Raw genomic sequence first — 20,252 nt, forward strand, 5'->3', positions numbered from 1 at the left:
TACTCTATCCCACCTCATTGTTGATTATGATTTATTATTCATGTGTGTATGAGGTTCTCGAGATTTTTAACTTGCAAGCGACAATGTGTTAGACAACAGACGGTAATGAGAACAGAGGATCAAAGTCATAGGTTGAAATGTATAAAGCTGCGAGGAAAGTTCATAGGAAAGTTCAGGAAAATCATAGAAAAAGAGAAAGGAAACTAACTTTGGGCTACCGAAAATTAAATACCCTTGCAATTTGCTATTGAATTATAGAAACGGAAAGTGAAAACCAATTATTAATAAGCTTAAAATAGTCGCATATTTTGAAATCAGTAATTATCAATATTTTTTATATGGCAATTTTAGTGACAAATCAAAATTTAAAAAACTCATAACTTAGTCAAAAAAGAATTAATTTCAAATCGGAAAGCTTTCCTAGGTTAGTTTTTAAGGGGTTAATACTTATACATACTTATGCATACTTATTTCGACGTTTAAAAAAATTACAATTTTTGCCAATTTTTGACAATTTTAATGATGTAACCCCTTATAAAATTTTGAAATTTCGAAAAATTTTACGAAATTTTATTTCTTGACCGGACATGGCTAGATCGACTCAGATGATGATGCTGATCAGGAATATATATGGTTTATGGGGTCGGAAATGATTCCTTCACATCATTACAAGTTTCTGACTCAAAATTAAAATACCTTTACAAGGGTATACAAAATTTATAATTTCGCTTACCTTTCTTTTCTTTTTTTTTTGATAGAACATGTTTAACTAAACATAATGTTCTATAAAATCTCTACAACTTAAAGTATTATCTCGCCGATTTGTGCGTTTCTGTGGCTGCTGCTCTGCCGCTGCAAACGTCGTGGTCGGCGTCGCTGCCCGACCTCAGCTGCGCCGCTGCGTTCGAATCAGTTCGGGTCTCGGCCGCCTCCGTTCGGTTTCGGCTTTTCAGTTCGGTTTGCGAGGCGAGCGTGTGCGAAGCGCTCAGAAAACTGCGCACGAAAGTCGACGGGGCGGATACTTCATTCAAGAACGCGCGCGTTTTCCAAATTCGCATATTCGTCAAGTGCCTAAGATGAAACACCATCTGGTTTCTTCGAGTGCATAAATATATATCTTACTCTGTACGCTCAATGATATCGGCTTATCAGGGAGCGGCCAAAGCAGTAGCAACAACCCCGACGCGATAAGATAAAAAGCGCATAATTAAATGTAAATAAAATGGGATCTCGAGAAATGTGCAGCAAGAGAAGCAAAGGCAAACTATAAATAAACCATTGAGAAAAGTGAAACTGAAATTGAAAAATAAAATAATGGGCGACAGACTGATAAAACAGCCGCCGGCAGGCCAAAGTGAACTAAACTGAAGTGCTTAACCCATGTCCGCAATTAACACTTGGCCCGGCTCTCGATATTAGTGTTAATCACTGGAAGAAATATATTTCAGAAAAAGCCTTCCGGCCCACCGAACCACACTCGCACGGTCCCTTGATTTGTTTTCCCAATATTTATGGAATTCGCACACATTTATTTGTCATTGTAGATTGTTTACAATTTCAGTTTACTGAGCAAGCAAATAATTTGATTTATGGCACAATTGATTGCCAATGTTATAGACTCCCGAAACACTAAATACTGAAATGATTTATCCATGCCAAAATTGAATTTTAAATGACTGAATGAATGAAAGAGTTACAGTAATTCAATCACATTTAATTGACACTTGCTACGCTTTTGGCAGAGAAATAAATTTAAACTGCGGGTTTAGGTTTGTGCAAATATATAATTCTCCGCTGATTTGCTAATATTTGCATTTGGCTCCAGGTCAAACAAAATACTCAGTCGGTAGCCAGATTTTAGAGTCCAAACGCAGTAGAAAAACGTGTTTGCTACTAAAAAGTGGGGTTCAACCTGCATGTTATATTTGGCTTACGTTCTTTTCAGGTTTCATTTAATTGCTTTGCCAGAGAAATATTTTTAGCACAGACAGTGAGCCGGGATATTTGATTTAAAGGCACGGACAGTGACGCGAAGTGCACAAATTGTTTCAACTATCGATGCGGGTGGACACATCCCGAGGGCATTTCTCTGGAGTTTCCATTGGACTGGGGGGTCATCCTGGCAGTCGACGTGTTGAACTTGAAATACAATTTGTAAAATGTTGTGTTTTGTCGCTGATGCTGGTCTGCTATTTGTTTTTTGCCAGATCGATACCGAGGGGTATAGCCGGTTTGCAAAGTGAAATAGGTGCAACCAAAAAATTGCTACAACTAGGTTTTAAAAGTAGTTTTTATACCATAAAATTAATAAACCAGTGTCTGAAAGTAAAATTGTGCAAGAATAAGAGAGCGAATTTGAAGGGTTTATTGATTAAATAAAGTTTTTACCTGAGGTTTATGAAGGGTTCATCCAAAACCCCCGTTTGTTATCCGCGTTTACTTATCATTTTCTGAACTTCTATTCACTTTAAGTTGTATATTTTTTTTACTTGAATTATTCACCTTCTTTTGCTTAGTAATAATTACAACTAATTAAGAGTATCTAAGCTGCGACTGCCACAATTTGTGTTTAGTTTTTGCCATTCAATATTCTACAAAGCTCACATTTTGTTTTCATTTGCTTGCCTTTGTTTTGCTTTTTTCGTTCGTTCAATTTTCATAACATAAAGCGTGCAGTGTGCGAATGAATGAATGTTCTCCGTAAAAATATTTGTGCAAAATGTTTCCTTGTAAATGGCACACTTTCAGCTGGTCGGCTGGTCGGCTGGTCGGTGGTGTGCAATTAAAACGCCCCCGTGAGGTGCACTTAATTTATGGGCCCCCAGTCAGTGGAGCTGTCGCATTCTGTCACCTGAGTCAGGTGCCTCGGAGTGAATCAAAACATGTTAATGGCTAATTCAACTTGATTGATAATCGCACATCAGTGATGTAAATGGTTTGATTCCAACCGAGTATCGCTTTCATCTCCCTAATGACCTAAACTTTTATGGAAGAGAGCATTAGCTTATAATTAGATATGGCTTTGCTTAATTCTTGAGAACAATTCCACAGCAATTACGTTCCACGGCCGATTACCTAACTCTGGGTATTACGCGGCATTCAATTGTGTTTTCATTTTCAACAGCGTATGGCTAAAAATAAAAATTAAGAAAAAAAAACACTCACAAAATATGCAGCTCATATTTCTCGCACCAAAAAACAAGTACACCAAAGTCTGCTTGGCCAGCACAAAATCCAATCGAAGACCGAAAGAAACCAAAACAAAAATATTAGCCAACAAATAAAGAGAGTAGTAATGACCGCAAAGAAGGCTATTAGTGTGGAGATCAAAATCGACTTATTAATACCCTAATGTCCGGACCGAAATAAATTATGATTAATGCAAGCCAATTAATAAATTTGAAACCAGTTTCGACCAGATTTGTGCAAAGCTGAACATCATCAATGGGGATTTGAGTGAATCGCTCAATGGATTGTCCATATATCTCAATCAGAACTAATTTCGTAATTAGCCAAATGGTCGACTTAACGACAGTTAACGGTGCCAGCTTGGCAGCTTGTTCAAAATGGAAAGCGAATATCAGCGCCACTTCATTATTTGCATAGTTTCAACGCCGAAAAGTAATTAAGCAAAACATGACCGAGAGTCGATGACAGCGAGGGGGGATTCATGGGGCTTACGCTCTAAAAATAGCCACGAGCGGAGCGACAGGTGACGTTTGACTCGCTGCCCAGTTGGCCAGTTAAACAACCTATTAATAAAGCGTGAACTTCATTAGTCAGAGGCGAGAGAAACAAATAAGCGAATTAGCATAAGCCGGCGAACAGCTGGCCAGTTGGTAAGCCCATCTCCTCGGCTTTGGGCCAGCGAAATGTGCGAATTGTAGATTAAAAGCCCATAAATCATCCCGACCAATCACAGCGGGGGCCAAAGGTCTAACGGTCTAACCCCAAGACACCTCTATCGATAGCTACCTGATTGAACGGTGATTGAACAGGGCCTGGGGTTCGAAAGGGGGCTGCGAGTGCTGTTAATCCACGGCACGTGTAGACTCTTAAGACCCAAAAATATCACAATAAATACTCCAATCCAAGGCGTACAAAATCGTAAAGCCAAAATAATAATAATCACATACATATACAAACAATACCTTTTTTGTATATCCAAAATAAAAAGAAAAAATGCATGGAACAAAACACTCTCCATCTCTGTCTGTAGATGCCCCTTTCTCCATTGCTGCTCAAGTCTCGAGTTGACCCATATTTCATTGGCTTTTTGGCATTTGACGAATTGTTTGCAGGCCGTCAAATAAGACAACCATGGGAATCGTAGTTGCCCAGCAATAAGCCTTGCATCTGCCAGTTCTCAATCAAAATTGAAATGATTGAATGGTTTCGGAAGTGTCCGACTTGGAAAATTAATACGTTTTCTGCTCAACACCTTTGCTTCACACTATTTCCATTTAATAAACAATTTGATTATAGATTTATGACAAAGCATGGAGCTTAAACAATCAGTGTCATAAATAGTTGTATCTTTTTGAAACTGAACTTTTATTAAATGAACTTTAAATTTTGTTGTGTCTCTCATTCATCATCTTATTTAAACCTTACGCTATTCTATTGTTTTGTGTAAACTATTTTTATTAAGAACAAACACAATTAAGATGGATAGAAATTATGTTATTAACTATTTGCAGACTTGAAGGTATTTTATAACTGTTTTGGATATATACAAAAAAAAAACTGTGTAGACAATGCCACAGGGCATCATTACGGAGATACAATATATACATTTTTTTATTTCTCGACACCAAAAGCCTTTGTGTCCACTCTTTCATCTTCGCATTGTATTTATTACCATTGTTTGTTTGTCTTAGATGCCTTTTTTTGCCACATTTGAATGGCTCGAAGGGGCCTTTTTTGTCTGCATCTATTTTTAGCCACAAAAGTATATCTTGGCGGCTATAGACATATTCGAAAGAAGTTTAATGAACGGATAGCCGTGATGGTAATCGGCGAATGGGAAAATTGGTCAAGAGTTAACCGAACCTGAGCTCCGACCAGGAACTGTCCCCGATAAAGCGATTGGGCGATTATATGTCGAATCACTCTTTGGCCATTCACAAAGCAATTTTTCACGTTCTTTACTTATACTTCTAATTGCCGTTAAATTTGCAGTGAATTTCAAATCTCGGGGAACCCATATGCTTAAAGATTTTGTAATTTCCCAGTTCGTACTACCTGAATTCATGAGCCACCACCACTCGAATACGTGTCAACAGCAATTGAATTTTACCCCGCACAGGTGAAGGTCAAAAGAATTTTAAATACCGCATTTCGGTTTATTTTTAGCCCTTTTGTTTTTAAAATGCGTCGTCAGCTTCAAATGAGTTTAAACAAAAATTATTTTCTTTTTTTTACGACCCTCAATCAATTATTTTTTGTGCACACAAAGTTCATCCCCGAAAAATAATGTCTGGCGGGTTTGCTTGAAATACGCGTTTTTTATTTATCATCTTAATTTGCATTAAATTTCGTTGTTAGTCAAATTAGAAACTCCAATGGTTCCACTTTGTTTAAATTCTAAATTATGGGTGTTCGGAAAGATTGTGAAATTTGTTTGAATGGACTTTCTAGGCCTAGACAGCATTTGAGTAACTCAATACAGTCAAAAGTTCTGGGGCTAAAAATAGTCCAACGGGTATAAAGAATGAATAATATATTCATTTCTTTTAATAAATTATTCTTATTGAGAAATTTTAACAAAAGGCTATATAGTGAAAGGCTAAAGTGCAAATATGAGCTTTAACTAAAGTTTACAAAGCTAGAAAAGTGATTTATATTAACTCTAAAATGATTATACTATTAAGAAATTATATTGAAATAATATAATATTGATAGAAAGTGTGTCCCGAGTACGGCCTGCTTTAAAATCCCCCTAGATCGTGTTGTTATTGCTCCACAAATAATTTGCATGCACACACAAGTGTTTTTACAAGAATAATTGCAATGTGGCATGGCCTGCTGCTGTTCATGAACTGCATTTAAAAATACGAATAGCAAATATTGTTTTGAATTTTCGGCTTCCCCTTTTCAATGGCCATCTGCGGCTGTTCACATACGAGAGTCGAGCATAAAAGCATCTTTGAACGCTTCAATAAATTGGAGGGACAATAATGAAGTAAATACCAAAAATACTGGGCCGTAAAAGTGCTAATTAAAATCGATTCCGAATAAAATAAAAACAAAAAGGGTGAAAATGTGCACACTGTGTGGATACAGCAGTGAGAACCGGATTGCTAATGAAAAGCCCGAGACGGATAATTAAAATTGAACAATCGTCGGTGATTAATAAAAATTGAACCAAACAAAACAGTGCAATTAATAAACAAAAATTCCAACTTGCCGCAGGTTCTGCTGCAAAATGAATTAAAGGAGAGCTGTGATAAAAAATACAACAAAAAAATATAAAAGCAAGAAAGGTTGTTAAAACACACGCATAAATAATGCGATCAAAATCAGTGACAAAGAGCAACGCTTGACAAACACGAACGCAAATTCCCAATAAACTCCACCCGTGTCCACCAGCGAGGAGCGCCTCCGTCCGAGATGCCCCCGGCTGGCAGTCCGAGGCACTCCGGACTTAGCTGCCTCATGAGCCTCTGTCTGCTCCTCGGCCTTCACTTCCCCGGTCGCATCCTGACGGCCGCCTGGTTCTACGATGCAGAGCCCGTGGGCGGGGTGGCCATTGCGTCCGATGAGCACAGCTTCAAGACGCCGGAGACAAAGAACTCACACAAGTCGCAGAGCACGGAGCTGGTCCAGCACTTTCCCAGCCTCCAAATGACACCGGGTCACCATGGTCATGTGGCCCGACGGCAGTTGGTCTTCGTGGCACTGCTGCCCTCCGTGGAGTCGGACAACAAGAACGACTGCATCATGCCCAAGGTGCTGCCCGTGCTGGAGCTGGGCATTAGGCATGTCCAGCGGATGGGCTTCGTTGGCGGCACCCACTTCGACATCCAGCTGATATCGCGGGACACCTTCTGCTCCTCGAAGTATGGTCCCATCGGCTTCTTCGAGATCTACACCCAATGGCCCGAGGTGAACGCCGTGTTCGGTCTGCCCTGCGAGTACGTGCTGGCCCCCATCTCGCGGTACGCCGACGTCTGGCAGGTGCCAGTCCTCACCACCGGCGGCAATGCCAAGGAGTTCAACAAGAAGTCTGAGAGTTACTCCACGCTCACCCGCCTCAAGGGCGCCCAGGTGAACAATCTGGGCAATGTGGTGCGGGCGATCCTCAACAGCTTCAACTGGACGCGCACCGCCCTCATCTATCAGAACGAGAACGCCAAGGTCAAGGGCAATTCGGTGTGCTTCCTCTGCCTGGCCGCCATCCATGACACCATCGAGGAGCATTCGGTCTACCAGCTGGGATTCGACACGACCACCTGGACCAAGGCAGACATCACGCGGATGCTGAAAAACGTGGCCATGCAGACGAGAAGTAAGTTGAAGTGACAATTGAACCTATCTATGAAGTATGGAGAATAATAAAAGCTAACTTCGGAAAGCCGAAGTTTGTATATACCCTTTCAGTTTGATCATTAAAATAATCATAACTAAGCCAAAAATACATTCATTTCAATACGGAGAGCTTTGCAATGCAAGTTTTTATTGGGTTGATAATCTGCATACTTCTTTTATCATTTTAAGAAAGTCAAATTTTTTCGAATTTTTGACAATTTTAATGATGTAACCCCTTAAAGAAAATCTGAAATTTTGATACAATTTTCGAAAATTTATTTAAATCGATTCAGTTCTTAATGCTGATCAAATGTCGAAATGATTCCTTCACTGCTTTTTATACTTTTGACTAATATTAAAATAACATGAAAGGGTGTAAATAAATACATATTTATATTGTATATTGTATATATTGTACTTTTGGGTCATTAGCTGAAGTAGACAACAAGAAAGACTAGATGTTCTCATACTCTATACTCACATATTCTAGCTTCAACTTCAATTTAAATATAAAGTAACTCATTAAAATATGATTATCTGAGAGCGATAGTAAAAGAATTTAGTTTGTTCAATAGAAGAAAATGTTATTTAATAACAGCGAAACTACATCGTAATTGAAATATCATCACTAAATTTGTAGCTTGGCATTGCTTAACGAACATCTATTAATTTATGTAAACTATACAGATCGAATAGAAGAGCCTTGTCCGTTTCACTAGCTCATCGAATGCACTTGCACTTGCCAATGCATTCGAGCAGCCATCTGCCCTGAACCCGGGGCAACCCCATTGCGTTCGGCATTGAAAGCGAAATCGATCTAATTATATTTGGCAAATGTGACGACGACAAGTTCAAGAAACCAAAGCAGTCTATTTCTGGGGAATATATAATTAGTTCAATTTATTTATGCCCAGAAGGTGGTGTTCTTCTGATGGTGTTACTCTGGGCGTAATTACAGGCTATGGGCTATGTGAAATGTAATATTTAATGCACTGAATGTTGCAGTTAATTAAGAGATTGCCATTCCAAGCGATTCACTTATGAAGCTGTCAACTGTCACGGTTGAATGATGGACACCAAATAGTCACATATCAAGTATACGCAACGTATGGCTTGGGGTCCTACCTCCTCGTCCGCTTCCGATTGCTCCGATCGAACGCTATTGTTTAATTACAGCTCATTTAATTTCATTTATTGGCAATTAACACGGTGAATAATTACATTCGTTATGCATATTTTGTGAGGCAGTCGCGATTCGCAGTTCTATGCTAATTGAATTTTAATGGGAATACGATGCGAATAAAAAAAAAGAATGGATCGACTAGAGCATACTCTCGATAAAGAAATCAATCAAGTGCTAATATAATGATTATGGTAATGAATATATCAAGACTTTACTAATGCTCATTCACTTTAAATCTTTAAAATAAGCTTCGTATCAACAGCAATTACTGCTGAAACAAAAATAATTAACTTATTTAATAGATTCCCAATATTAACCAAATTGACTTATTCGAGTGACTGGAATTTTAAATGAGTTATAGCCTGTTAAATATTATTTTCGGATTGCCGACAAAGAAAGTCAACTTTATGACAATATCTAACAATAGAACTGAGTTCAAGGGCACACACTTTCCTTGTGAATGATCAAACTTGCTTTCGAAATAAATCTGTACGTGCTCGGTATTTTTATGAAATCAATGATTTATTGTCAATCGGATTGCTCAAAAACAAAATTAAATTACAGCCCAGGAAATTCAATTAAAACATTTATTCCTTGACTTCGAACTTGATTGGTAACTTGATATCTTCCTGAAGTCATTGTTTAACTTTATTGGTTTTTACACTGCCATGCAAATTGATTTATAAAGTGTAAATGTAATACTTTTACGAGTCAAGTGAACTGCTTTAAAAACCAGCAATTATGTTTAACGACATTTTGCACGCCTGCAGCAGCAGCAGATTTATTATTTATTCACATAAATATCTTCATATCTTCTCCGAGTGACTCAACTGACAGCTCTGAGGCAGCCAACGGAAGCAAGAGCGTCTATGTAATATTTAAAGGCATCAGACAAATGGGGAAAACAAAAATTGTATAATTAAATCAAGTCAATTGCACGTTTTTGCACTGAACTTGAAATTGTCTGGTCCACGACCATGCAGCTTCTCCCATCCATTTCCCAAGTAATTAGATTTGAGCGAGAAATGGTTTGAGCAAAACATGACGTCGAAGGAAAAGCAAAAGAAAATTGCACTCGATTGTCGTCTTACGATTGCTTGTTTTTGTTTGCATGTGCACAAAATATGCTGGTAGCTAGATATCAATAAAAGGTAAACCCTTTACAATTAATGTAGCATTTGTTTGCAACATATTTGACAGGCAAACACGATTGCTTATTTGCATATCATGCTCGCTGCACCACACGTCGTATACGCAATTACATTCGCCAGCTTATGCAGGCTTATGGAATGCTTCACGAACATTTATTCATAACTAACTCTGACATATTCAATTTGTAATTGATTAACATACAGTTTGTGGGTGGAATAAGTTTTTAGATTTGGGTTGCATTTAAACAGAGTAATTGTAAATATTTGTCAAATGCAAATACTTGAAAGGGTAGGTAGAGTAAATCTATACATATTGAGAGTTTATGAAGTGTTTACTAATATTAGTTATAGAGCTTAGATCTCCTAATCTTTATTACTTTTTAAATGAAATATTTGAATTGATATTTGAATGGAAAATTACCGAATACTGTTACATATATTTCCCCTCATTCTTTCCTGCTCCATAACGTATCGAAAGCCTTTTTCGAGTACTGTCAAACACGTATCAACTTGAGTATAAAGCACCATTAAGATCTTTGGGTTTTAATTTATGAAACAAAATATGTTTTTTGTACTTCCCTTTTGAAACTACGTTTTGCACTCGCTGACGTCAGAGGAGCTGACAAGTTTACAAGTCTCATTTCGGGCGAGAGAAGCTCAACAGCTTTTAAATAAATTAATACATTTTTAATGACAAGAGCTCCCGCAGAAAAAGAAGAAACAATAAATACAAAACAAATACTGTTTCTATCTCGTTTTGACTTCTTCATTTTTATTTCTGATTTTATTTCTTTGCAGTTGTCATAATGTGCGCCGATCCGCAGTCGATACGTCAAATTATGCTGACAGCCGAGGAGCTGAATATGATCGATAGCGGCGAATATGTTTTCATCAATATCGAATTATTTTCGCGGTGAGTACTAGCCAAACGTATGAATTACTTAACAAACTTGGAGGGATAGAAGGACAGGGAAGGGGGGAAGCAGGCACAAAAGGTGATCATTTATGGCAATTGCCAAACAATTTGTTGCCTTTCACTTTGATCAAATAAAAATGGGGAAAAAATCCACGCGCACTCTCGAACGAATATTCTTTACAAACTGCGCATGAGCAGCATTAGTCAAGGTTGTTAATGTTATGAAATGTACCAATCGCTGTCTATAAATAGCTTCTGCATTTGCTCACAAGAGCCTAACTATTTTTAAATTGAGGAAATTCCATATTTCGGCACATGGCGTTGGCAGATCGATTAAGTCCCCCTCCCCTCCGACTCCAATTCAAACAATGGCCAAGAGGCAAAGTGCCCAGACTCAGACCTCAAGCCATATTCGATGTGATTATCCAAACATTAGTGCTGAGTAATGGCCAAGCAGCTTCTTTGTCTTCCCCACAATGTTATATAGCTCACAAGCTCTCTTTGTCTGACCCGCCTCCAGGCAGAGCTCGAGCCAAGCTGGAAAAGCTGGAAAAGCTGGGGGGGAAATTCGGTGAAGTGGCAAGGCGACAAGGTGAGAGATGCACGCTCCTCTCCCACTCGTTTGTCTTTCTGATAGTGCACTGAATATAATTGCAATCGGCTTCGATTTGCATGTGCATTAAATGCATTCTAATCGCCCGACCTTCATGACACTCGCAATCAATGGAAAAATGTTGCGTATATATACTTACTAATCTATATACTAGGGAGCAAGAGCGTGTGTAAGTGCCGGTATATGCATTGGATTAGTTAATCAATTTCCTGCTTGCCACAGTTCAGAGTAAACAGACTACATAATGGTGATAAATTCTATTACTTGAATCCCCTGGGAATTAATCTAGGAAAAATATACAGTGATATCTCAGAGAATTTACCTAAAATTGTTATATTTTTCAAACAGAATGTAAGCTAAGATACTAAGATACTATGAAATACTAATAAACTTCTCTGCAAACGAATAATTAAATGCGAATAAGTATAGGTTAATTATTTGTACTCTCTTCTAATACATTTTTACCTATCAGCACTGTCCATTCAATAGCTCCTTAACGAATTATAGATATCTTTTAAGAACCTATAATTATAGTTACATTATAGATGCATTATAGAAGCAAACAAAACGCGAGCAGGCAGAAATACATGCAGTTTCCAGATGATAAGGAGGGGCTAGTAAATTCCAAATGCAGTTACATAGAATCGAACTAGTAGGCACTGGTCTAGGTATAGGTGTGCTCTATGGATCCGCACACTTTGCCAGTCTATTTATAAACAATTTATGACGCATATCAATGGCTGGTAATAGACCCAAACTAAAGGCGGCACAAAGGCAACTGTATAATAATATTGATAAGCGAAAACTACATTTAAAAAGAAAAAAAGAAAAACAAAACCAAAAATCAAAGTACCTCTGAATGTGATTAAAAATAAAAAGGGCAACAGTTAAAATAACTTAGAGTGTTCGCAGTGGAATGGATTTTTTCTTATTAAGAATTAACCTTTAAGATTACGATGCCAATCACTGGAATCCCTTTGAAATTCCAAAGGGATTTGTTCCTGTCACTTTTCAATGTTCAAAGATTATAAGAAGACGTCATTTAATTCGTTTTGATTATAGAAATAGATTATTTCGCTCTGGTTAGCAAATTTCTTTTATTTGACAAAAAAGTATTTAAGCTCTCTGACAATATTTTATTATATACAAAAACTGAGATATATCTATGTAATACGCTTTATTCAAAACAAGAATATAAAGATAAGAAACTTATGACAAACAATTCTTTAAAGCAAGTGTGAAGCAAAGTAATCTCTTTAATTAAAAAAGCCTTGATACTGCTAAAGATATTTCATTCAGTTTCTTAAGACAGATTATTAATCCTTTAAAGCAGCAGACTACTGTATGTGCATTGACATCGACATTGACTGATAATTTTGTTTATTATTTCCCCCGAATTACAGGGTCCCCTATCTGACATCGCAGCCCTGGTATGAGAAGAACGATACGGATTTGAATAATGAGCGTGCCCAGAAGGCCTACACCGCCATGCTGACCGTAACCCCAAAGCAGCCGAATGACAACGAGTACACCAGGGTCTCCAATGAGGTGAGAGCACTACTTGGACAGTGGCTAGTCTGGGACTCGGTGGGTCCATGCATTTGCATGGAAATGAATGCGAAAGCCAATTTGAAAATTTTTGCAGATTTCTTTTGTTTTTCCACTGGGGACTCTGGGCACATCTGATCCTTTTTTGGCCAGCCTCATGCATACTCAATTCCCATGCACGTTTCTCCCCCGGTCTATAACCGCTGCCTATTTAGCATGAGCATGGAGGCTGGTCAGGAGCTGGCTGGGAATTGTAAACATTTCTCTGTTGATACATGGTAAATTTACAACAAACAAAGTCGACAACACCCGAAAGCATTTGCTGGCCAACTTTACTGGGAAGGGTCCTCGAAAAGCCGGTGCAGCCACCTGAAAATTGAATGAATTTGCAATTGCAATTGCTGATAAGCAGCCAGAGAGCATGTGAAACGATGTAGCCTCTTTGGACTATAGTCCGGCCGTCTTGCTAATGACACTTGGCTCTCGACACGTATCTGTTAGATACTTAGGCTAAGCTGAGTAGGAGACGAAGTGCGAAAGACAAGCTGATGATGGTTTTCAGCTTACACTCTTCGAAAAACCTAGACAATTATGGAAAGAAATATGATACTTTGTTGTAAATACAATGATTACTTCATGCCGGCTTCTAAGAGCCAGTATAAAATTCTTTAAAGTTCGTATTTATTATGCAGAACTTTTCCATTTCTGACAACTTTTCCAAGTGTATGCCAATAATGATAGTTCTGTGGTAGATACCTGGCTTACAACCAACCACACTTTCCATCTGCTGCCTTTAAAGACTGCAGCTTAAGTCTGCACCTTCTTTGGCAGAAAACTTACGCTCAATGGACATTTGCAACCGCAACTCTGGCCAAATCCCGCCAGAGTCGCCTGTCAAAGGAGAATGGCGAACGAAATCCGCCGGTGGCACATCGGAGTGCGGTGTGCAATAATTTCCACATGGATTGTGACAAAACGTCGCGGACCAGGAGGACCTCTTCGTCTTCCGTTCTCCTTTCTCCATTCCGGGCGAGCGAGCGCGTAATTGAATTTTCACGGTGGCCAAAGCAATTAAAGAGGAATGGCGCCAGACGCCAAGAACGGGGGATAGCAATTGATGCCCTACGGCACGAAAATTGAATGGCTTTGGGCTTAGAGACCGAGGGACCGAGGGACGAGCCAGCAGAAGAGAGATTAATGCATTGCGATTTTAACATCCGTTCACAGATCAAAGCCATTGCCGCGGAGAAATACAATTACACGTTCAGCGACAACGAGCCGATTTCGGCCTTCGTCACATCCTTCTTCGACGGAGTCCTGCTCTATGCCAATGCCCTGAATGAGAGCATCCGGGAGGATCCCACAATGCTGACACGACCCATTAACGGCACTGACATGGTGCGACGGATGTGGAACCGTAGCTTCACTGGCATCACAGGCAATGTGACCATCGATGCCAATGGTGACCGACTGTCCGCCTATTCGCTGCTGGACATGAATCCCACCACTGGACGCTTCGAGATCGTGGCCCACTTCCTGCACAATCGTCTGGAGTTTGAGGCCAACAAGGACATCCATTGGGCAGGGGACCGTGAGGAGGCACCACCGGATAGGCCCAGTTGCGGCTATGATGGTTCCCTGTGCCCCGATAATTGTAAGAGTTAAAAGAGATTAATTGGGAGCATAATTACCATAAAATAATTAACCAATAAATATCTCACTTCCAGCTTTGCCCGGCTATGCGATTCTCTCGATTGTGCTGGGAACCATGGTGGTCGTGATGGCCGTGTGCTTCTTCTTTGGCTATCGGCATTATATCGCCGAAGCAGAGATCAATTCAATGAGCTGGAAAGTGTCCTTGGAGGATGTGATGTTCCGTGATGCAGCCGAGCGTGGATTACGCGGCTCCTTCCACTCCTTGGTAAAGCAAAGCTCGCAATTGACACTGATGTCCGAGGACATGGTGTCCATCAACGGTGACCGGCAAATCTTTATACCCGTGGGCATGTTCCGCAAGAGTAAGGTGGCCATTAAGCCGGTGGAGGTGTCCAACGTGCACAACATGCTTACCCGCAGCCTGATGCTGGAGCTGAAGCGCATGAAGGATCTGCAGCATGACCATCTGGTTAAGTTCTACGGCGCCTGTCTGGACCAGAGGCGGAGCTTCCTGCTCACCGAATACTGTCCCAAGGGCTCCCTGCAGGACATCCTCGAGAACGAGCAGTTCCAGCTGGACTGGATGTTCCGCTTGTCGCTAATGCACGACATTGTCCGCGGCATGCAGTTCCTGCACAGCTCCGACATCCGTTCCCACGGGAACCTGAAGTCCTCCAACTGTGTCGTCGACTCCCGTTTCGTGCTCAAGATCACAGACTTTGGGCTACACAGCCTAAGGAAGTCACAATTCGATATGGAGAGCGACGGCGGCAATTGCAATAGCCATGCCTATTGGAGCAGTAAGTAACTTAAAACATTGGATATATAATTATACTATAATTTGTATTTTTTTAATTTATTCAGAGCTTTTGTGGACTTCCCCCGAACTTTTGAGACTGGAGAACCATCGGGCCCCCGAGGGCACGCAGAAGGGTGACGTCTACGCCTTTGGAATCATTGTCCACGAGATAACCACTCGACAAGGTCCCTTTTACCTGGGCCAGTGTGCGTATGAGAAATCACCACAAGGTATGCCAGGAAATTGTTTCTTCTGTCCCAGATCCCCCTGCTCCTTCAGCTCCTCCAGTTCCTCCATTGAACGTACGTTTTCGTGTTGCGGCCGATTTCGTCTGAGTGGAATTTTAATGCCAGATTTTTGCACATGTTGCGGTTATTCTGTCCATCCCAAGTAGTTGGTCACTCCGGATCATTGTGGCCCGGGGTATGTGTGGGATTGCGCCAATTAGCAGGATACGTGCTCGAAAAATCTCCGTGTGAGAATCACTTAATTTCTGAGCGAACCAAGAACGTCATAGGCAGGAGCAAGACAGAGTTTTTGTGTAAGAAGATGCTATACTCTATAGTAAGCTATAGAAACATCACTTAACTAAGTAAAAGCTAGGATTTTAAAGTTTTTAAGAAGAACACATATTATAAAACCTTTTTCTTAAAAGTAAATATATCGAATAGCATGAAAACTAAACTAGTTCAATCTAAGGTCATCCCAGTTCAACCAAAATCAAGTTAAACCCAGAAATCAAATTGAGAAGAGTTAAATTTTTTTGTGGCGCTGAGTTTGTTCTCTTTTTATTTCTGCTTAAAGTATACATGCTCAACGCCTTGTAAAACTAAAGGCCAACTGCGACCTGCGAACTCGCGCCGATTTCAATTGGCGCCCTAAAACTTGGTCTTCGAGTTGCCACTTGGCGAATTCATCAAATTATGCACTGACTGGCGGCTGTGGAAATCAGGATTCAGTCTTATCCTCTCCACTCAGCCACTTGTCCCTTGCCGCAGAGTGCTAACTGGGAACTTTTGCCAGTTGCCGGCGCTTGTCGAGAGTTGTGTCTGCAGATGAATTTAATTGCGGTCTCGGAGCACTGGAAATCGAAATCAAATTGTAGAAAGGCAGGTCGAAAAAGTGGAAAAGTTAAGCCCCTCCTCTGCTCGTAGACCCACATGGGCGAAATCACGAACTGTTCTTTGCGGTGGGGCACGTCCAAGCAGTTGCTAGATTAGTGCCCAAAGCACCAACCGCAGGCGAAGGGTAGCAGGGCCCAGCAGCCGGGTTTTTTTATCTTGTCCTCGTCCTGGTCTACCTTCCTGAGCTCTTCCTTGCACAAGCTGGGCCGGGTTTCCTTGACGACGGCAACGGCTCCTGGCGGCTCCCGCCATATGCAATGGCGCTCCAGCTTCTTGCTATGCTGCCGCTCCAGCTTGCTCAGCCACTCGATGCGTGATCTCTCCCAGCCGCAGTAGTAAAGTGGCGTCTTCACACAGCCGCCAAAGACAACTTCAAGATCGGTGGGTTCGCGTTGCACATCCCTGCCGCCACTCTGCCGTCTCCGGGACTTGGAAGTCTTCTTCTTGGGCCCATTGGTCATGTTCCAGACTATATCCGTGAGCTCGTCCTTTGTAAACGGCTCCCTAGGGCGACAGATGGCATGCAGGAGCAGCTCCTGTTGGTAGCATGGCCTCAGCTCATGGGGCTTTGGAGGCTTCGCTTGCAGAAATAGACTAACCATGTCCAGATATTGCTTCTTTGACCACATCTCGGCAGCAGTGTGTGTGCTTTGTGTGCTTGTGCAGATTCCTAGGCCTGGCAACAGGACCCGTTTGATGTCGACATAAAATTACACCTAAAACGACAAATTTACATAACTAAATAGCCAGCAAAGACCGAACGAAATCCATTGAAATCTAATCCAAGGCCTCTCGTCTCCAACTGTTCACAGAAATCATTGAGCTGGTCAAGGGATATCATCCGCAGAGGATGCAGAGACCCTTCCGGCCGGAACTGGAACCCAATAGCGACACCAAGGCGGACATCAACGGCATCATCCGACGCTGCTGGGCCGAGGATCCAGCCGAGCGTCCGGACTTTAATACGCTCAAGTCCATGATTCGCAGGTTCAATAAGTAAGTGTTCTTATGTTACTTATAGAATACGTTATCACTAACTTCCTGCCTTAATGTACTCCTTGACAGAGACAACGAGACGGGCAACATTGTGGACAACCTGCTGAAACGCATGGAGCTGTACGCCAACAACCTCGAGGAGCTGGTGGAGGAGCGCACCCAGGACTACCACGAGGAGAAGAAAAAGTGCGAGAAGCTGCTCTACCAGCTGTTGCCACAGAGCGTGGCAGCCCAGCTCATCAGTGGCCAGCCCGTGGTAGCAGAGACCTTCGACCAGGTGACAATATACTTTAGCGACATCGTCGGCTTTACGGCCATCTCGGCGGAGAGCACTCCCATGCAGGTGGTGCAGTTCCTCAACGATCTGTACACCTGCTTCGACTCCATCGTGGAGAACTTTGATGTGTACAAGGTGGAGACGATAGGAGATGCATACATGGTGGTCTCAGGGCTACCCATTCGGAATGGCAACCAACATGCCCGGGAGATAGCCCGTCTGGCCCTGGCTCTGCTGGAGGCTGTGCACAACTTCCGCATCCACCACCGGCCGGAGGATCGGCTGAAGCTGAGGATTGGCCTACACACCGGCGCCTGTGTGGCGGGCGTGGTGGGCCTGAAGATGCCGCGGTACTGTCTCTTTGGTGACACCGTCAACACCGCCTCCCGCATGGAATCCAATGGCGAGGCGCTAAAGATTCACATCAGCGAGACCACCAAGGTGGCCCTAGATGAGTTCGGCACCTTTGTGACCACCCGACGGGGCTTTGTACCCATGAAGGGCAAGGGGGAGATGCTAACCTATTGGCTGGAGGGTGAGGTGCCACGTCCTGACGCCCTGATGTCGCCCAGCAAGCTTCTGCTCTCGCGACGCTCCTCGCTGAAGCAGCCGCAACGAAGCCAATCACATCATCTGCACAAGCAGTACTCCGAGCTGGTTGTGGCCGCACCTCCAACGGCCCAGTTGCCGCCGCCCACAATCGCGCTGCCACCGCCACCGCCGGCGAGGGAGTCGCCCAATCTGCGCGTAAAACGCAAGATTAGCTCTAGCTCCCCCAAGCTGAATGGCGGGAGCTTCGACTACCACAAGACTGAGAACCTCTACCTGGATGCGGCGGCTGCTCAGAGACCGTGTGACATCTACAGCAGCCGCAGCCTGCGCGACATGGAGGAGAGCTCCGACAGCTGGGAACTGGCCCACTTCCGGCTGCCACTAAGCGGAGCACTAAAGAACCACCACCACCTCAACCAGAACAACAACAATAGCCACGGCTATGTCCATTCGAATTCCAGCTCCAATTTAAGCGGCATCCTGCAGCCGCCGGCAATGGGTTCTTCCAGGAGCCGGCTAAAGCCCTCGCCCACGATCTCAACGCTGCTGACGGGTGCTCCGGGCGTGGACACATCCAGCATGGGCAGTGGCCAGCTGAGGATCAAGTTTGCCGAGGGCGATGAGGCACCTCTGCTGCCCACGTCGGCGCCTCCGGCTGCCCCTGTTCCCGTTCCCGTTCCCGTTCCCGCTGCGATGCCAGCATCCATGCCCATGGTGGCCAACAGTCCACAGCGGAGTGCCAGTGGCCAGAACATTCCGGGGGACAGCAACCACTTCGGCTACCTGGTGAAGAGCTACAAGCAGCAGTGCCCACCAGTGGCGGGCAGTGCCGTCACCCAGCCGCTGCTGGCCAAGATCAACTCGTAGCTGTAAACGGGGGGCGTCGCCTCCCACCTCCCACTCACCACTCACGTGTAATCATGCATATTAAGTGTACTTGTTTGTGATAATAAGTTAAACCCAAATTGAACAAGTTAGTCGAGTTAGACCGAATCAAATTCGAAATTCGTATACGGGAAATCTTCTAAATGTCTTAAATGTTGATTGTAGTCTTTGTAGTATCTAATATCGCCCTTTCCTTTTACTCATAAGTAGCGAATTTTATATGTTACCGATCAATAACAAACAAAACATAAAAAACACTCGATGTAAATAGCTATTTACGCCCTAACGATTTGTTCCTTGTACTTTGAAAATTCAGTTTCTCCGAACACTCAGACAATTAGCTTAAAGGTAGAATATTATTATTACCTAGGACTAAGTGTAGAAAATTTGTGCAAATTTCTTATATGTAAAGTATTAGACGAACATAAATATTTATTTTAACAAAATTGACGAATAAAAGAAATCTATATAAATTACAAATAAATCATATTCCACAATGAAATATTTTGTTATCATGCATTAGGAACCTCTTCAAATTTAATAGTTTTCCGTATACAACATGAAAATAATTTTTTTAGAAATAGAAATATTCATTAGATTTATTATTAGAGATTTGTTTTTCCACTAGACGTGGCTAGATCGATTCAGCTGCTCATTTTGATCTAGAATATATATGATTTATAGGGTCGGAAATAATTCCTTCATTGTGTTATAAGCTTCTGATTAACACTAATACCATATAAAAAGGTATAAAAACTGGAAATTTTTTCGAATAATCAAAGTTTTGCAAGCCTCATAATTAAGCCAGAAATGTATTTATTCCAAATTGGCAAGCTGTTCTGTGTCAGTTTTAATTGCGCTAGCAAATCTGCATACTGCGTTTGTTGATGCTGTTAAAAGATTCTGACTAAAATTATAATAACCTGTTAAAAGGTATAAAAACAGGTAATTTTTGTAATTAATCAATGTTTTTCAAACATCATATTTAAGCCAAAAATGAGTTAATTTCAATTCGGAAAGCT

The 20,252-nt window shown here is 41.7% G+C and overlaps 2 protein-coding genes across 3 annotated transcripts; one reads left to right on the top strand and one right to left on the bottom strand.

Moving 5' to 3' along the window:
* Positions 1-758: 758 nt before the first annotated feature.
* Positions 759-19,732, top strand: LOC110191748 (atrial natriuretic peptide receptor 1). 2 transcript variants are annotated; one of them, XM_020962685.2, is made up of 9 exons: positions 759-1,213; positions 6,415-7,510; positions 10,663-10,777; positions 12,797-12,941; positions 14,169-14,595; positions 14,669-15,397; positions 15,462-15,626; positions 17,333-17,516; positions 17,586-19,732. In XM_020962685.2, the coding sequence occupies exons 2-9, from the start codon at positions 6,613-6,615 to the stop codon at positions 19,210-19,212; spliced, it is 4,290 nt and encodes a 1,429-aa protein (XP_020818344.2). In that variant the 5' UTR covers positions 759-1,213; positions 6,415-6,612; the 3' UTR covers positions 19,213-19,732. The 2 variants fall into 2 exon arrangements, with proteins under 2 accessions (XP_020818344.2, XP_086694991.1); XM_086838865.1 differs by lacking the exon at positions 759-1,213 and having other exon boundaries at positions 4,486-7,510.
* LOC110191749 (uncharacterized) lies at positions 16,155-17,314 on the bottom strand. Its single transcript, XM_020962686.2, has one exon. It carries the CDS (start codon positions 17,147-17,149, stop codon positions 16,613-16,615), a length of 537 nt encoding a protein of 178 aa, XP_020818345.1. The 5' UTR covers positions 17,150-17,314; the 3' UTR covers positions 16,155-16,612.
* Positions 19,733-20,252: the final 520 nt, after the last annotated feature.

The sequence above is a fragment of the Drosophila serrata genome, unplaced genomic scaffold, assembly GCF_035046125.1.
Source record: "Drosophila serrata isolate PLE 108 unplaced genomic scaffold, ASM3504612v1 contig_360, whole genome shotgun sequence".
NCBI lineage: Eukaryota > Metazoa > Arthropoda > Insecta > Diptera > Drosophilidae > Drosophila > Drosophila serrata.

Bases quoted from the DNA above. Each gene is read 5' to 3' on its own strand.
- LOC110191748 (XM_020962685.2), top strand. From the start codon at position 6,613: ATGCCCCCGGCTGGCAGTCCGAGGCACTCCGGACTTAGCTGCCTCATG. The intron at 12,942-14,168 runs GTGAGAGCACTA...ATCCGTTCACAG, and splicing joins ACACCAGGGTCTCCAATGAG to ATCAAAGCCATTGCCGCGGA. The intron at 17,517-17,585 runs GTAAGTGTTCTT...ACTCCTTGACAG, and splicing joins ATGATTCGCAGGTTCAATAA to AGACAACGAGACGGGCAACA.
- LOC110191749 (XM_020962686.2), bottom strand. From the start codon at position 17,149: ATGTGGTCAAAGAAGCAATATCTGGACATGGTTAGTCTATTTCTGCAA.